An 18211-nucleotide genomic window follows, 5' to 3' on the forward strand; every position below is an offset into this window, starting at 1 on the left:
TACATTCCTATACTTTACATATTAATTTATTTCAGTTAAATACATTTTTCTTTTAAACGTTTTTCACACTTATACAATCATATTTTAAATCCCGAAAGGTACAAAACTTCATTTATATGTTTTAAATTTTGCTTCAAATTAGGTTTGCTGTGAAAATGTAAGAATACGAAAATACCATATTTACACTATTGAACATAATACGCATATCAATTTTTTATTCTAAAATGTGGAAAGAGACTGGCGAATATAATATGCATCTGTGCTAAAAACCACTCACAACAGGTTATAAAGGCACTCCTTTATCTCTAGCTACAGTAGCGTGCAAATTAATCTGAACAACGTAATTACTTATGCAAAAACACTCAAACGGGATAAAAAAAAAGGATCTAAGACATACCTCAGTAATCTATGTGGCCTCCCTTGTTCCTAATAACAGCTCTGAGACGATTTGGCATGGATTCCACTAATTTCCCACAAATATTCTTCATTTCTTCTTCGCAAAACCACCAATGAGGGCAGAAATCATCTTCTCCTTTGTAAAACAATCCATTTTTTGCATTCTTCTTTTGCAAATTGACCACAAGTTCTCAATGGGGTTGATGTCGGGTGAGTTGCCTGGCCAGGGGAGTACCTGAATATTCTTCTTGTTGAAGAATTCTGTAGTTTTTCGAGACCTATGGCATGGTGCCAGGTCTTGTTGGAACACACCTCTGCCATCCGGAAATGATTTTTGCAGCTGGGGTACGATTCTGGTTTCCAATAAGTGAATATATTTGTCAGAATTCATCATTCTCTTGATAGGTATTAATGCTCCAGGCCCTTCATGTGTAAAACAACCCCAAAACATTACTTTAGGGGGGTATTTGGGTGCTTGTTGGAGATGAGCTGCTGTTACTTTTTCGGATCCTTTCCATACGTAAGAAACACGGTGGCCGTGGACCTCGAAATGAGACTCATCGGAAAAAAGTACATTCTTCCAGTCATTCACTGTCCAGTGTCGATGTAATTTTGCCCACATTAAGCGTTTTTTGCACATAACAGGGGTTAGCAGTTGCTTCTTAATAGGCTTATGAGCCCTTCATCCAGCTTCCAAAAGCCTACGCCGCACTGTTGTGACGTGAATATTCGCCCCAGTGGTAGCCATTAACTCGCGGGTTAAGTCGACAGCAGTTAGTCTAGGATTTAATTTACTTTTCCTGACAATTAAACGATCATCTGCAGGTGAAGTCTTCCTTTTCCGGCCACAGTTACCTTTTTTCTGGGGTGTGATGGATCCAGTCTCCCTGTATCGTTTTATGATCGAATTAACAGTAGCCAAACCGATGTGACATTCTGCAGCAATTTGCCTCTGTGTCATAGAAGAATGCTCTGCTAATGTTATAATTTTAGACCGTTTTCGTGGAGTTGTATTCATTTGTGAAGACAACAGAATGTACACAGGATTGCAGTATTAAGTCTTCAACACAACTGAAATGCTTATAAGTACAAAATGACAGGCAAAATGTCACATATTATTAAAAAAATAATAACGACAGACCTTCAACAATGGAATTACACATAATACAGATGTCAATTAAAGCGGTATGAGCAGCTGTAAGGCCAACAATGACAGAAAATGTAAAAATATGTCGTGTTCGGATTAATTTGCACGCTACTGTATACCTACATCACATTCATCCTCATTTGAGTATCAAAATTGAATTTTCAGTCAATAGGTCTTGGGTTGATGTCAGAACATTGATGACAATGACTAACGTCATGCTACTCTTTTGTCGGTAATTAATGATTGTCTCGCATTATCTTGGGACTACTACGTGTTCGTTTTAATGTTATTTTATGTCAGGAGTCACCTTGTTCGTCCAATATTAGAGTGTTTTAATGTGTAAACGTTTTTAGTCAGTGTGAATTTTAGTTATGCAATAATAATTTAATTTCACCACACCAAAAAGAAAAACTATAGGCATGGGTGCAAATAGCCATTGATGCTGACATGCCCTTCAAATTCCACTATCATCATCATCATTCATCGGTAATTATTATTTACTTTATGGCTTCTAAGGAACCCGGAGGTTCATTGCTGCCCTCACATAAGCCCGCCGTCGGTTCCTATCCTGAGCAAGATTAATCCAGTCTCCATATCACGTCCCTTAAAACCTGTTTTAATATTATCCTCTCATCTACGTCTCGACCTCCCCAAAGGTCTTTTTCCCTCCAGTCTCCCAACTAACACACTATAAGCATTTCTGGATTCGCTCATACATGCTACATGCCCTATCCATCTCAAACGTCTGAATTTAAAGTTCCTAACTCCATCATATACACTGTAAATCTTATGTCACAAAGCATGTTCCTAATTATGTCAGGTGAAGAATACAATGCGTAGAGTTCTGCGTTGTGTAACTTTTTCCATTTTCCTGTAATTTCATTCCTCTTAGCCCCAAATATTTTCCTAAGAACCTTATTCTCAAACACTCTTAATCTCTGTTCCTCTCTCAAACTGAGAGTCCAAGTTTCATAAGTCGGTAATTTTCGGTAAGTTAAATTCTTTTAGTTTAATTAAAGACGTGCAATTGTTGAGAGTTATATTCATAAAATCTTACAATAAAGGAAAAAAATGTTAGAAGTTATTATAGAAGTTAAAAATATTATTCTTATTAGTGAGTGTTGTCAAAAATGGACAAGAAATTATAATGAAAAGCACGCAAAAGACGAGAAAACACGAACTCGCAATGGCCGTTTCTGTCAGTTGTTACCCACCATATCTCACAACATAAATAGATCGTTAATTTTAATTTGTTCGAGTCTGAGTTACTGAGTGCGAATTTAATATAATATAAGACGACATTTTGTCAAAAAAAAAAGTTGCGTATTATAATTACGTAAATACGGTACAGTATGTGTTCATTGTTAAGATATGGCCAGCTTTGAAATTCGAAGCTGCCCATTTTTGTCTTGGCATGTACTAGCTCCAGTAAATCGATTATGCGCCAGTAGGAGAATCAGTTCAGAGAGGGGAGAGAAATGGAACATTTTAAACAATAAGAATCTAGGTCTGAAGCTGTGACGCACTGAATACAACTATCCTAACACCCCTCAAAACTGAAAATATTTTTACAGAAGACTCAACCTGATATGACGAGAAGGTTGCTGATTGATTTTTGAATTCCGACGAGTGTAAGAAAGAGAAAGTGTATTTGTAACCGACTTTTTTTTGTAAAATAATAACATGTTATTAATTATTAATGCTATTTCAGATGTAATTAAATGCCATTTCATTTATAGGTTTTTTTCTTCAGACTCCCATAAAAATATATAAATGAAGTTTTACTGTATTTTGGGGATACACTAGCAAAAAATATTGATTGAATACCACTGGAATACAGTTTAATAAGGAATTGAATTGGGCATAATAAAGTAATGGCAGAGATATTTGTGACTTTTCTTTTTGCTTTTAGTTGACTACGTACACAGCCTTAATGGATGTGAACAGTGGCATGTTACAAGCGAAGTTACGAGACTGTGAAGATCCATGTTGGCCTTGGTAGATTGCATAGAAGAAGGGTTCAGAACAAGCAACTGTATAGATTTCATCAGTCAAGAATTAGCTCTTGGAGAAGACAGGGTCTTACATGTTAACCTTTAATATCAGTACAAAATACTGAAATTCATATCTCTTTCCAGAGATGATGATTGTAAGGTTATTTTAATATAAATTAATGATTTTATTATACACATTCAAATATTTGCTGTCAGAGCCAGAATTGGACATCTTGTCACTGAACATTACCTACATTGATTAAGCTTTCAATATCGCCATGATGTTGCAAATGTCATACAAAAGACGAAACAATTGAACACTTTCTTCTGGGATCTACAGCACAGGAAAAAAAATTTAAAAAAAAATCTTAAAAATTCACGAGCCCGCAAAAAACGTACAACCTGAAGACAATCCTTACACTTCCCAAACTCTGGCTATTTACCTATAAACTACTTAATATATACAGGGTGAATTTAGAAAAGAGTGCGAACATTTTTCAGTCTGTTAACTGGCAGTTGAACTCATTGTAGCCCAGCTATTTGTCGTGCATAGCTGACAGGTAAGAAAGGATAGTGTTACACCGGGGACAGAACAACTAGAGGCTTCAGTGACGTCACTACAGAAGAACTCACGCACAATAGAATTGTTCGTTGCAGTACAAACTGAAAACGTTGACCACTTACTTTCACTGATCCAGCTGTGCTCTCACAATACAATAACTTCTGTTCAGAAAATGTTTTGCAGCCGAATGGTACCATACCTGCTAGTGCGGGAGGAAAGGGTGATCGGACTGCTTAAAAGTAACGGTCTCCAAGCTTCTAGCTATTCAGTCCCCGGTGTAAATGTACTCACTCACATAGTTGGCTTATGTATGCTGCTGACGTGTGCGGAAAAATTTCCGTTTCCGTTGTCTCAGTGCAATTCGTCTTCAGAAATTTATGAATGTGAATGTGGTGAATGTTTTCTTTTTAATCCTTTCTTCGATAGTGTGTATGTGTGTGTGTATATTACGGTAATTATAAATTCACACACGGACTCTTCACAGTGTGATTCTTTGCCAGAAAATAAGTCGAATTTGTTATGCAACTTATAATCTGTGACATTTTGTTTTCGAGATACAAGTCACTGTCACATGGGATAACACTTCTTAATGATATTATTTGATTTTTATGAGAATTTTAGCTGTAATGAAGAGATACAGCGCAAAGAAGATCTGAGTTGCAATTACATACACATGGAGTAAACACAAGCTGAAAATAATGACATGTTTCTACTTCAGCTATCTGCAACAGTCGAGCTGGTATTGCGAAGAAAAATCTTCGATATTTTATCTCTGTAGACGTTATCAGACCAATGGTTGAATGTGTGAAATCCACTAAGTGGATTCTGAGGAACATACAAGGTTAAAATAGTATTTTTTAATATTTCAAGTTCCTTAAGTTGTGTTCATTGTGAACAAAAAAGTAGAAAGGACTGTAATTATTTTAATTTTCTTTAAGATGTCTTTATATCGATTACACTGAAGTATCCTGTTGACGTGTGATTTCTTTACAAACTCAGGATATAAATATATGCATTTTAATATTTCAGAAATTGTTTTAAGTATTGTGTTCTATTACATTTTTGTCATGTATACACATTATTAATTATGTATTGTATAAACATGTGATATAGTATTAGGCCTATATTTAACGTACATACAAGTAATTTACAATTATAATAAATTTGAGAATTTTGTAACTTTTGTAAGTTCTTTCTGTGAACTCGAATGATGTTGGTTCAATCCTGAGTGAAGTAAATCATTTTTCTTTATGATAAAAATATTGGATTATTCAAACTATTTGTACTTATGGCTTTTAAGGAACCCATAGGTTCTTTGCCGCCCTCACATAAGCCCGCCATCGGTCCCTATCCTGTGCAAGATTAATCCAGTCTCTACCATCATATCCCACCTTCCTCAAATCCATATTAATATTATCCTTTCATCAACGTCTCGGCCTCCCCAAAGGTCTTATTCCCTCCAGCCTCCCAACTGATACTCTATATGCATTTTTTTATTTGTCCATACGTGTTACATGCCCTGCCCATCTCAAATGTCTAGATTTAATGTTCCTAATTATGTCAAGTGAAGAATAAAATGCATGCAGTTCGGCATTATGTAACTCTCCATTTTCCTGTAACTTCATCCCTCTTAGCCCCAAATACTTTTCCTTTATAAATTAGAATTATTTATTAGGGTGAGGTAAGACCATCAGGCCTTCTCTTCGACTTCATCATAAATTAACCTGAGGTACAAGGTAATTCATACAATATAATAAAATGATTACATTCAGTGGTATTAGCAGTATGATACATGACATAGGTGTTAGTAATGATATATATTTCGTCACAGTATTTCACAGCTAGCAATATCACATTTTCACATATACTGTGCCAGCATTAACCATAATTACAAATAACTCTTCTTTACAGTACAATTTATTAAAACTGCCCTAATCACACTAGCTATTTCCCCTCTTGCTGCTCAGTCCATCGTTTATTTAATACATATTTAACCTACCTTGTTTTTGCAATTCATTATTAAATTTTATGCACTAGTTCACATATACTGTACTGTTTATACAAGTTCACTTCGTTATTCAGTTCACAATTTACTTGCACCGTCAATAATTCCTACAATTCACACCTTCGTTGCTCTGATGCCTTGATATTAATCTAATTCAGTACCACTAGACAGTTCCATTTACTCTTTTTTTTATTTTTTACTAGTTCACTAATATTGGCCACTCATTAATTCGAAAACTACAATTCACTAGTTTTTTTTTTTTTTAACTTAGTAAAACAGGTCGTTGTCACCACTGATATCTACCTCTTTCACTAACCACTCCCCCCCCCCCCCTTCGTAGCTTTTACTTTCTTCACTCACTTGTCTTCCTTACAGCTATCAACTCTCGTCTCCTCCACCATATTTTTCACCACTTTTCGTTATCCCCAACAACTCACTTAAAGTTTAATTTAATTCCTCGAATTTTTTTTACAATCATGCTTCTGAAATCTTCAATATCCCCAAAAGACACTGCATTCGAGTCTTTTAAATTACTTCTTTCAATCCCACCCTTATTACTGTTACTTCCTCCCCCATTTTCACTTCCTGACTTATGAACTAGCTTTTTCCCATCATTCGTCTTCTTTCCTTTTCCCATGCTCCTTGTGCCACTCATCCTTGTGTTTTCTTAGCAGACTTTCATTCTTCTTACTCTGCAGTTCAACGTTGCTTCCCTCTCCATGTCGGGTCATCATGTTTATACTTCCTCGTTCGTTGTCATGTGGTTTCTTAACCTCATTACTATCTCTTGTTGCCATGTGGTGAGCTTCAACTATTTGATGTTCTGAGGTGTTAGTAATAATATAACATAGTTTACAATTTGAAAACATAGACTACTTGTAATGTAGAATATACAATATATACATAAAAATAACATAGAGAGTTAATAAAACAAATAAGAATAAATATTAAGCTAAATCCTTAAGTGACAAAAGAAAATACTATGGAACACTAACTTACACACAGGCATAAGTACTCGTATAATAGACATGTTTAGCTCTTATGTCATAACTTTCTGAGCTTATTCTGAAATGTCATTAGGGTCCGACAGTCTCTGATCTCACACGGGACAGAATTCCAAAGTCGGGAGAATGCAACACTAAAAGATGAAGAATATGCAGAAGTTCAATGTTGTGGGATTAGAAGTAGAGCTAAATCACTTGCTCTTGAGATTGACAATCTTTGGAAGCGGTGAAGCAAGTTACTGAAGAGTTGAGGAATGTAGTATTCTGAATAATAAGTGATAGACTGTGTAGCTGACAACATTCCTTTTGTCGGTCTGGTTGGCATAGTTGGTATAATGCTGGCCTTCTATGCCCGAGGTTGCGGGTTCGATCCCAGGCCAGATCGATGGCATTTGAATGTGCTTAAATGCGACAGGCTCATGTCAGTAGATCTACTGGCATGTACAACTCCTCCTGTCGGGACAAAATTCCGGCACACGGCGATGCTGATATAACCTCGGCAGTTGCGAGCGTCGTTAAATAAAACATAACATTTAAATTTTTTAACATTCCTTTAGGCGCAACCATGATAACATTGGGAAGCATGTCGTGACATGGTCTTGCCGGTGAGTATTGCAGACAAAACTCACACAAGCATTATGATCACATTGCACATGTTGTGTGAGAAAGTTGTTTAGGTCCGTGAAGAGAATGTCACAGTAGTCAAAATAGGTATCACAAGTGCATTTACAAAGTGTATTTTGAGGGCAGCTGGGAGGATGTCATTTAAGAGCCTAAGTGAATGGAGTACCGAAAACACTTTTTTTAGTGATTTGTGTAACCTGTACATTACAATTTAAATTTATATCCATGTGGACAGATTTTTAACTGAGTTACTATATTTTACAGTGTCCCCAGTCATTATTACATTAGGAATTCTTTCTATCTGCGTCGAATTTAATAAGTGCTGGTGCCCCATTACGACAGCCTGCGTTTTGTCTGTGTTAAGTTTAAGTCCATGAGCTTTTGTCCATGAAAATATTGTTGCCAAGTCGTCATTCAATTTGTCTGTTGCCTGTCTCAGGTTGGTTTTCGTTGTGTGTATATAAAGAATGTACAGAAATATTTTCTTCCACATTGTGTTTGTTGTAAGTGCCAGAGTTCAAGTTTGTTGGGCATTGTGTGCAGTTCACGTCAGTCTGTTGTGATCTACGGAAGAGATTATTCATTCGTTCGCTATTGCGTTTTTTCTTATTGTTTGAAAGCATTGAAGGGATTACTGATTCGTATATTGTGTAGTGCAAGCTATTTTTTTTAATAATTGTTTGAAAATTGTGTAATACATAATTGCAGCGAGCTTTTGTAATTTTAAGTGATGCGAAAAGTGATTTCGAACATTTTGCAAGAAGAGATTAGTAGAGTATTTCAGAACAATCTTCGGAGATGTCAAAGATGTATTGAAGCAGGAGAAGGACACTTTGAACATCCCTTGTGACACAGTTAAAATGCACTTGTGTTCATTTTTAAGTTGTTTATAAGCATTTTTACCACTAAACAGATTTTAGAAACTAAAGTTTACTACCACAGAAATGGCAGCACAATTTTGCTGTAACTGTGCAAGGCATGTAACAGAAAATGCTGCTAACCTTGCAATGTGAGGGAAGCGTCATATATGGAGTACCCTGTATAATATATATTTGCTTTGTTACAGACCCAGAAACAAAATTTGGGCCACCTGGATTTTCCATGTTCCAATTATAACATACTGTGCATGCTCAGTAAGCACTGTTATAACTGGAACTTGGAAAATTTAGGTGGCCCAAATTTTGTTTTTGGTCTGTACGTAGTAGGCACATCATGATGTATGACAGTTAACTTCAGCTGAGTATTCCAGATTCTGACTGTTACAACATTACAGAGAACATACACATATGTATGTTATGTAATTATATTTATATCTGCAGTTACGTTCATTATCTAATACTGTAATTCTTTTCTTCGTAATTTCTTTTTTATGTTTGACATGTGGGAGGATTATAACCCTCTTTCCCACCTCCGTATGTGTGTGCATTGTCCAATACTGACATTGATCACTTCTTCCCTTAATATAATTCTCTCACAAGCAAACATTCTGATGGAGGCAGATAAAAAAGTTAAATTTATTCCTTCCACCATGTTAATAATGTCAAGAGAAGTGCTTATACAAATTTTGGCTACTCGACCACAATTACGAGACCGTCCAGAAAGTGATTTTCCTGTTTTTTTTTTTTTTTTTTTTTTACAGAAAACAAACACAATTACATGGAAAGATTTATTGAAACAGATTCAGCAATTGTTGCACTATTTGTCAACATATCCCCCACTGGAATTGAGACATCTGTCATACCATGGAATCAGTTTTTGTATCGTTGTTGTTGTTGTTTTCTAATGCCAGGCATTTGACAAAGTCATTTGACCTCTTGCACTCCAATATTTTTCAAAGATATTGTCATGATTAGCCACTGACGCAGAGATTTTGAGATGTTCTGAATCCATTTCTTGATTTGAGTTGCACAATGGACAGTTAGGAGACTGATATATTCCAATTCTATGCAGATGCTTAGCCAAACAGTCATGGCCTGTTGCCAATCTAAATGCAGCTACAGACGATTTGTGTGGTAAATCGGGAATCAACTGTGGATTATGATGCAGAGAGTTCCATTTTTTCCCTTGAGATTGTGTTATCAAATTTTTATTTGTTGAAGTCTAAGTATGTAGATTTAATCAATCTTTTCACACAGGAATACGTAGATTTAATAACAGGTCTGTAAGTAGCAGTGCTGCCCTTCTTTGCTAAAGCATCCGCATTCTCGTTTCCCAGGATTCCACAATGGGATGGTATCCATTGGAATACAATTCTTTTATTGAGTGTTATTAGTTGAGAGAGCATTTTATTTATTTCTGCTATTTGAGATGAAGGTGTGTGTCTAGAGACTATTGATAGAATAGCTGCTTTGGAGTCTGACAATATAACTGCATATCCTTGTATCGTAGAAGTCAGCAGTCTGGGATCAGAACCAACATTTGATAGCTGTCTCACCTCTGTGTCTATCCCATGATATGACAAATATCGCAATTTCCGGTGGGGAATATGGTGAAAAGTAGCTCAAAAATTGCTATGTCTGTTCCAATAAATTTTTCCAATGAAATTATGTTTTCTTTCTATTAACAGGCCCTGGCAAACTTATTTTTTTACGACCCTCGTAGTTGCGGTCGAGTGGGCAAAATTTGTATAAGCACTTCTTTTGACATTATTTACATGGTGAAAAAAAAAATAACTTTTTTATTTGCCCCCATCAAAATGTTTGCTCGTCAGTATACTTATTTAATTTTAAATTAAATGAGGAAATAAAAACAACAGATCATATTTTATGCTAATTTTAATGTAAGCAAATTCATACAAACTGGAGATAGAAAATATTAAAACATACACTCAACATTCATAATACAAAGCAATAAAATATTACTGAATTTCCTCATATAAAAATGTACAGCTAATATGCACCCACGTCTACATAGTCAAACTTACTTACTTCAATTCGATATTTCCTTGCTGGAATGATTGACAACTAATTAATTTCACAAAATAGAGAAGTGCACGTATTTATCAATAGTAGTATGCAATGCTATTGAGCTGATTAAATGAAGGGTTTCAAACCAGTTATAACTAATTCCTTATGATGTCAAACTCAATCTCACAATTGCAGCCTTCAGCATTTGTTCATGCTTACCACAAGGCAAATCAAGATGAAGAGTGATGAAAATAAAGAACTTAATTTTTGTGATATCATGGAATAGTCACGTCTGACTCGAAACCCTTCAGATATAGGTATGTAATTAAATCTGCAAAATGATACAAAGTTTCCATTGTGTATGATACATATTTCCCAGCCATATTTTGTTCAAGTACTTGATACCCTGAACAATATGCAAAATACAACTTCTAATGTGGGTTAGGAATTAGAAATATGCTCACAAACATTAATGACTTAAGCCATCACTCTTATCATAAATTGCAAACAACCAGCAACCGTAACATAAGTCTGAATCAAACATTTTTATTATTATGGTTACTGGTGTATGTAAAATCACAGTTAAACTTGTTCTTTTTTATCTTTGAAATTAATAGTGTTACAAAAAAAAAAGAGTTATATTCATCTTAGTATGTTTTCAACCTTTTTTTCAGCCCACTATTTTGTCCTAGTAAAATATGGAACTTAAAATGTGACACTCAATACAGTGTATTGCTTTGTAAATTTGCGCACAAACTCTTCATTACATAATCCCTCGTCACAAAATAACGAAATATACACCACACAGCCTGCAGGCTTTAGTTTTCGAGATAGCAGGCACTGTCAAGTGGACGAAAATGCTGTAATTTCGTCTGTGGAACTCGAATCAAGAAGAAATGCTAAAGAATCAGAACTGTCTCAGTTGAGTGTCCTCCATGATGAGCAAACGTATAAATACCACTCAGCACAGGATGCTCATTTGTTTCCAGCTGACTTCCCTCAAAGGATGCTTTTTTGTGAATGACTACAAAACAAACTGAAAATGAATTATTGTTTTATGACAGCATTCTCTGGACAGATGGAGCTAGTTTCACGCCACAACAACCATTTATGATCCCATGAAAATCCTTGTTCAAGGAGAGCATTACATCCAATTTAACATCAACATGTGAGTTGATATTGGAAACAATGTCATCAGCCTCTACGTCCTACTTCAGATGTTCAATGTTCACTATTTTCTTATGTTTCTGGACTGTGGACTGCTGGAAGATGTGTCTTTAGCCATGAGCCAGAGTATGATGATCCAGCTCGTTGGTGCTCTACCACATTATAGAGAAAATGTTTGGCAATTTTTACATGCAACATATTCAGGAAACTGGATTGGAAGAAAGGAGCAGTTCCATGACCACTTCCTTTGCTGAATCCGATTCCCATGGATTTTCTCTGGAGAGACACCTGAAGGAGCACATCTAAGACCATCAAAGATCTGGTGGCAATCTTCATAGTGCCATTACAAAGACTGATACCACATATTACACTGCATTCGAGATAGTGAAATATAGCTCACTGTTTAGTGTCTTGAAATGGATGGAGAACTTTAAACACTCTTGTAACTTCATAATAATATTTACCTCCACTTGATGGCACTTGCTATCTCGAAAAGTAGACCTTGCAGAATATGAATTTTATGACATTTTGTTCCTATTTTGTAACGAGGAAAAACACCATGGACAGCTTGTGCATAAATTTAGTTTTATCTTGTTTATTATTTTTATGAAGTATTTTAAATACTTGAGCTTAATTAACATTGATATAATTAGAACTTAAGTTTTGATTATTTAAAATATATTAATTTCATCATTTGAAGTGCTGTACGAAACATTTTCAGTTTGTATTCGTTACTATATTTTAAAATAGGGAAGTTCTGTACAGATGCTATCAAGACTTGATGTAATGTCTCTCTGGCCTAATTTTTCCATCTTCTTGTTGCATGAGTAAATGTTAGTATAGACTGGAAAATCGGACAAATTCAATTTATTAAGTAAATGGGGTGATGTCTCAAAGAGTAAATTGTTACTGGTATGTGTAACATGTCCAATGTTCATCAAGTGATCTTTGTGGAGAAAGCATCACTGAAAATTCCTCAGAAGTTCTCAGTTCTACTTATTTGTTGCTAAATTTTCTGCATCCAGGTTTATGTCAGATAAAACCACAAAAGCAACTGGCATCTCATATAATTGACGAATTTGGACGAAACTGGTGCTTGGTCGAATCAGTGTGCCATTTAGCACATTCCTTCCTCAAAAAATTGTGCACTGAAACACAAAACTGCTTAAAATAAAAGATACTGAGATTTCAGATTAATTTCATGACATTTCAGGAATCATATTTCAGAGATGCAAGACACGCATACATGTATTAATCATTTTGAGTGTTTTAACGTAAATAACAGTACTTATGTACACTTACTTTTTCAATCATAAATTCAATGTTCTGTCAGATGGCTAGCTCGTCACTATAAAAACATCAGCTAATGGCATTTGTAAAGAGCTTCCCTTAATACAGTTTCCTTGGTTTGCATGGGAATCATAAGATCTATCGTTTACTTAGCATACCTTTCTTAAAATCGTAATTTTTAGGCCTGTAGTTTTCTAAATAATCTACCACATTTTGTATTCTATATGGAACACCTGACCCACTTTATTTTAGTAGTACCGGTACCATATAAACATACAAGACTATTCAAAAGTAAGTTACTTTTTGACGTTGCCATAAACTTTTTAAGAATTAAGATATACACAAAACAAGAACACACACTCATAAAGATATGGGGTTTATTGGATTCAGTTTAAATGTTGAATATGTCCGCAATTTTGTTCTTCAAAGAGCAACAATCTTTCTTTTATTTTGTGAACAGCATTTACTAATAGATCTGGTGAATATCTTCAACTCGTGAAATTGTATATTTTCGTTCGTTAATAGTCATAGGATTAGTTTAAAAAAAACTCGATCTTTTAAATAATCTCACAGTCAAAAATCTGCTGGATTGATATCAGGGGAACATGCTGGCCAGGTGTTAGGTAAATTATGATTTGTTTTGAATTTTCGCAAGCTGTTTGTTAGACTTTTTTTACATTCGTAACACTGAACAAGACTAATTCGATCTTGTAGAGTCAAAACCATTTTAAAACACAGTCAATGATAGTGATTTAAAAATTCAATAAGAAGTAAATTTACTTTTGACACATAAACAAAACCTGTTACCACGTTAACCAAAACAAATGAGTGTGATAAATGAACCATTTTGTGTATGTTAATTTTTTAAAATGTTGTATCTATTTCAAAATATAACTTACTTTTGAACTACCCTATACTTTCTCATGATATAAAAAATTTTGCAGAACCGTTTTTAGGATATTCAATTAGGCCTTTACTTTTAAAACTTGAAATGTCAACATGTACAGTAATCTTATAAATACAAGTACGAGTAATACAGTAGAACCCCGATTATCTGTCACATTGTTAACCGATTGTTGGATTATCCAACTGCATTTCTCTCGCTTTCTTTTTTTGCTACAGAAATATGTGAAGTTCTGTACATTATATTAGCACGGTTTTTTCGAGAGAGGATTATTACAAGACTTTGCCCTTACACAGTATGGTCTACTGTTCAAGTTGTCATATTGTATAACTTCTGTATAAAATTTCTTCCAAGAGTATCAAAATAAATTGTGTTGTAGGCCACTAAGTATCAAGAAGTGCAAATAGAGTGGTTTGGGGAACGAGAAACTGTGGCTCATCTCAGAATACGAAATTGGAATCACAACTGTATGCAATTTAATAAAAATCAAGGATAAAGTGTATAAGGTACGTAAATCTATAACATGAGACGTCCACTCTTCCTATGTTTGAACAGACAGCCATTACAAGGAGTTTCCTTGCAACTAACAACCCGTTGTTAACAACCAGACTTAAATCAGTGAAGTTCTGATCCACTACCTAGCGTATTCAATACAAGACCATAGAGGAGCTTACAAGATTGTAAACATTATTTACGAAAATCTTTCATGTATGGATTATCCGATTTTTTATTGACTGTTCAGCCCACCCCCTTCATTATCACGGATAATTGAGGTTCTACTGTATAAAGATGAATGAATGAAAGCACACATGTAAATGGCATTCTTTTAATTGGTGATAAATTGTATGAAAAGTAGATTTTAATTACAATTAATAAAAAACTGTTCTTGACAAGAGGGAAATGCTGTCAAGTAAATATTTTTTTAACACACCTAGTAAATTTTGCCTTTCTTTCTTCTTTTTCCAAACAGATGTAGGTACTGTTTGAGCTTCATTAATGTATTTTGGCAGTGCTTGAAATTTGCTGAGCATTATTCTAATTTAAACAAAAAACATGAAAGACATGTGCCCATATGATATATAACAACTCGAAATGACATAGATAAGAAAAAAGATTAGAGCTTAAGTAAGCGTTATTTTAGCTCACTAGCACCCAATCAAAAAAGCAACTATATAAAAATTTTAAAACATAAAAAAGTATAAATCATTTGTCATCAAAATTTCAATGAGCTCATATGTTGTGCGTCGATCTATATTTAGAAATTAAGGCCCCTTGCATTATTTTATTTCTCACGGCTAAAATGTACATAACCATGCAAATTTAAACAGGCTAAAATATAGTGAAGTTTTTTTTATCAAAGTGATCAAAATGAAATCTATCAAGTATGCTGTCAAAATTTCATTTAAATATTACAAAAATAAAACTGATACACTGATAAAAGTATTTATTTAGTTAATAATAAAGACACTTTATACAAAGTGATTCGTCTTCTGATAAAAGTGTAATTATGCCACATAAAATTCATATACTGAACATGACAATTTTTTTTTATAAAGTTGCTTGTTTTTAATTATATATTTCAATTACACGAACTCATGAAATTTTCCACAAATTTATTTCAATTTGAAGGTTATAAATTTACACATATGATATATTAACTTGCCTACATCTGATCTGGTAACTTTATAAATTTTCATGATTTTATATGCATGATTATCTAATACTCTCTCACTCTTATATTTCTAGTTCAAGAGATGACATGTTCTCATTCGCACTATTATTATGAGTCACTTTCAAATATAGATAAGTAATAAATAAACAGCTAATATATTATATTATATTCTTTTTTCAGCCCCCAGCTAGAGATTATTTCTGTAAATTACACAATACAATTTATCTTAATTCTGAAGCTATTCAGATATACGAAAATAAATTACTTTATGAAAATAATTTATGATGATTTGGGAAACTGCTGGAATGAATTTCACTGCTACAGAACTAGGCCAACATATTGCGTATTCCACAAGTGTTTCCTACATCTAACAAACAGCATGAACATTTACCAATTACATTAAATTAATTTATTTAATTCTGACAAATTTCAATAACACAAAACTCTGAAACTTGACATTCTTTTTATCATGATTAATATTTGATCGTTATGAATTTAACTTATTTTTCTTTTATTCTGCATCTGAAATGGAGAAACATGAAAATACTATATATATAAAGAGAGAGGGGAGGAAGTAAACTTATTTAGATTATTATCGACGTACATTTGATGTATAAGAGAAAACTGTACAGTTAAACCGCGAGATTTATGTTATACAAATGTACATAATTTTTTTCACAGTAGGTACTTTTTTTGTCAGTATTTAGATTTATATGCTTTGGATCTTGGAACAATAGTTGTATGTTTCCAATTACCACAATAGATTAAAATATATAAAGTTTTGAAACAATACATATTTATCTCTGATATTTTATCATATACATTTAAAAATCATTAAGTTGAAAAAATCTGGCAAGGAATCATGATTACTTTGTTAATTTGCTTTTCTCATAACACACACGTTGGCACTTTTCACATAGGTACAAAATATTTCAATAATTTTAATATTCGTATTATCTCAAGGAACTAAACTTGAATCTTTTGCCACTTGCAAAGACAGCTGGAATCATTTAAAAAGTAATCATTTGTCTTTTTTCCTACTTTTTCTGTATATATCTTTATCGCCACTGCCACCAGTACCACCATCATATTATTTCTGTCCAGTCTTTTGGTTTTTTCGTGTACTTCATAAATCAACCTATAAATATGCATTTTCGACCATGATTAACTTCCTTGTAATGTGGCATGTTTGCAATATTACTGCTTTCTTCAGTGCAGGAGGATCATTTGTTTAAAGGATAATTTTCATAATTTTGTTATAAGAAATTTTGGTTTAATTTCTATAACAAGTATAGTGATTGAAACACAAACTTTTTTCTATCTTATAAATTTTCCAAATTTCATTTTTTAAGGCATCACCATCAGTCACAAACTAGATTTTAATAGGCCTGGTAAAAGCCTCATTTATTAGTTATTTCTCTCTTTGCCTCCCTGCAACTTTTTGTATTATAGTTATTTTTTCTATATATTGTGTTTTTGTTCTTTCTTAAGACTTACCGAACCAATTATTTTGATATTTTTTTTTTATTTTGTTAGTGATTGACTTACTTTCGATTCTTCTTAAATGTCCTCACTTGAAAGTGTGTCCTGCTATTTATCTGAAGTATCTCGTTTCAACTGTTTTCATTTGTTCTTTTCTTTTTGTCTGGTAATCCAAACATAACTATACAGAATGGAAGTAATACAACCGTGCAGATTTTAATGGCTTATTCCTTGGATACAGTACAACAAATTCTAATAACGTACTAATCCCAAATGAATATTTTTCTCAGAAAGAAATAATTTTCCTCTAAATGTTAACACTGTTTTACCACAGTAGTATATACAGTCACGAAGCTCAATATGTAGTAAATACGCATCCATAGATAGTTGCTGACCACTAGATCGCTAATATTTCTCATTACAGACAATGCGAAATAGTACCAGCACAGTCTTTGTTCCTAGCACCCTCACAACTAAAGCTTCGTGACTATACTAGACTGTGGTTTTACTCAATAAGTACTATCCATAATATGATTCTTTTACTCGTATCATTAGAGAAGATGTTAAGGAATAATTCATCCCTTTACAGTTTTTAAGTAAAATGAACGGTGTGTGTGTATATATTTGTACGTGAGCCAGAGATGCATTGTTACCAAACTACGTAGACTTTTTATTTATTTTAATACATCTTATTGCCCCTTTTAATCTGCACAGTTATATCACTTTCACCCTGCATAATAATAGTGACTAGTGTACCTTCATTCCAAGATATTTTTACTAAGTTAGATTTTAAAGAGTGTTGTTCAGTAAGCATACGATTTTTGGGTGAATGTTTTAATTTTCGAAAACAATAATTACCAGTATCATCCTTGAAAATTTTGAACAACAAACTAATCAGATTTCACTGTATTAGTCTATCTACATACCCGAAAACTGAAATTTATTGTCAACAAGAAATTGTATTTTCTCTAGTAATGTAGTTTCATGCTTCGAAACATAATTTCTCCATTCCTTTCAACTGCTGTATTATAAAATAATATGCATTGAATTAGTTTTTT

At 33.7% G+C, this 18211-nt stretch overlaps 1 protein-coding gene across 4 annotated transcripts in view; it reads left to right on the forward strand.

Annotated features, from left to right (window-relative positions):
- The window catches only part of LOC138702743 (acid ceramidase-like), a 33760-nt gene extending 28401 nt beyond the window's left edge, over window positions 1-5359 (forward strand). For all 4 annotated transcript variants that reach the window (XM_069830060.1, XM_069830051.1, XM_069830045.1 and 1 more), the window contains one exon: window positions 3456-5359. In XM_069830060.1, coding sequence (XP_069686161.1) covers window positions 3456-3545 — 90 coding nt within the window. In that variant the 3' untranslated portion in view covers window positions 3546-5359. The remainder of the gene's footprint in view (window positions 1-3455) is intronic.
- The last annotated feature ends 12852 nt before the right edge of the window (window positions 5360-18211 follow it).

This window comes from Periplaneta americana, chromosome 1, assembly GCF_040183065.1.
Source record: "Periplaneta americana isolate PAMFEO1 chromosome 1, P.americana_PAMFEO1_priV1, whole genome shotgun sequence".
NCBI classification, from domain to species: Eukaryota; Metazoa; Arthropoda; class Insecta; order Blattodea; family Blattidae; genus Periplaneta; species Periplaneta americana.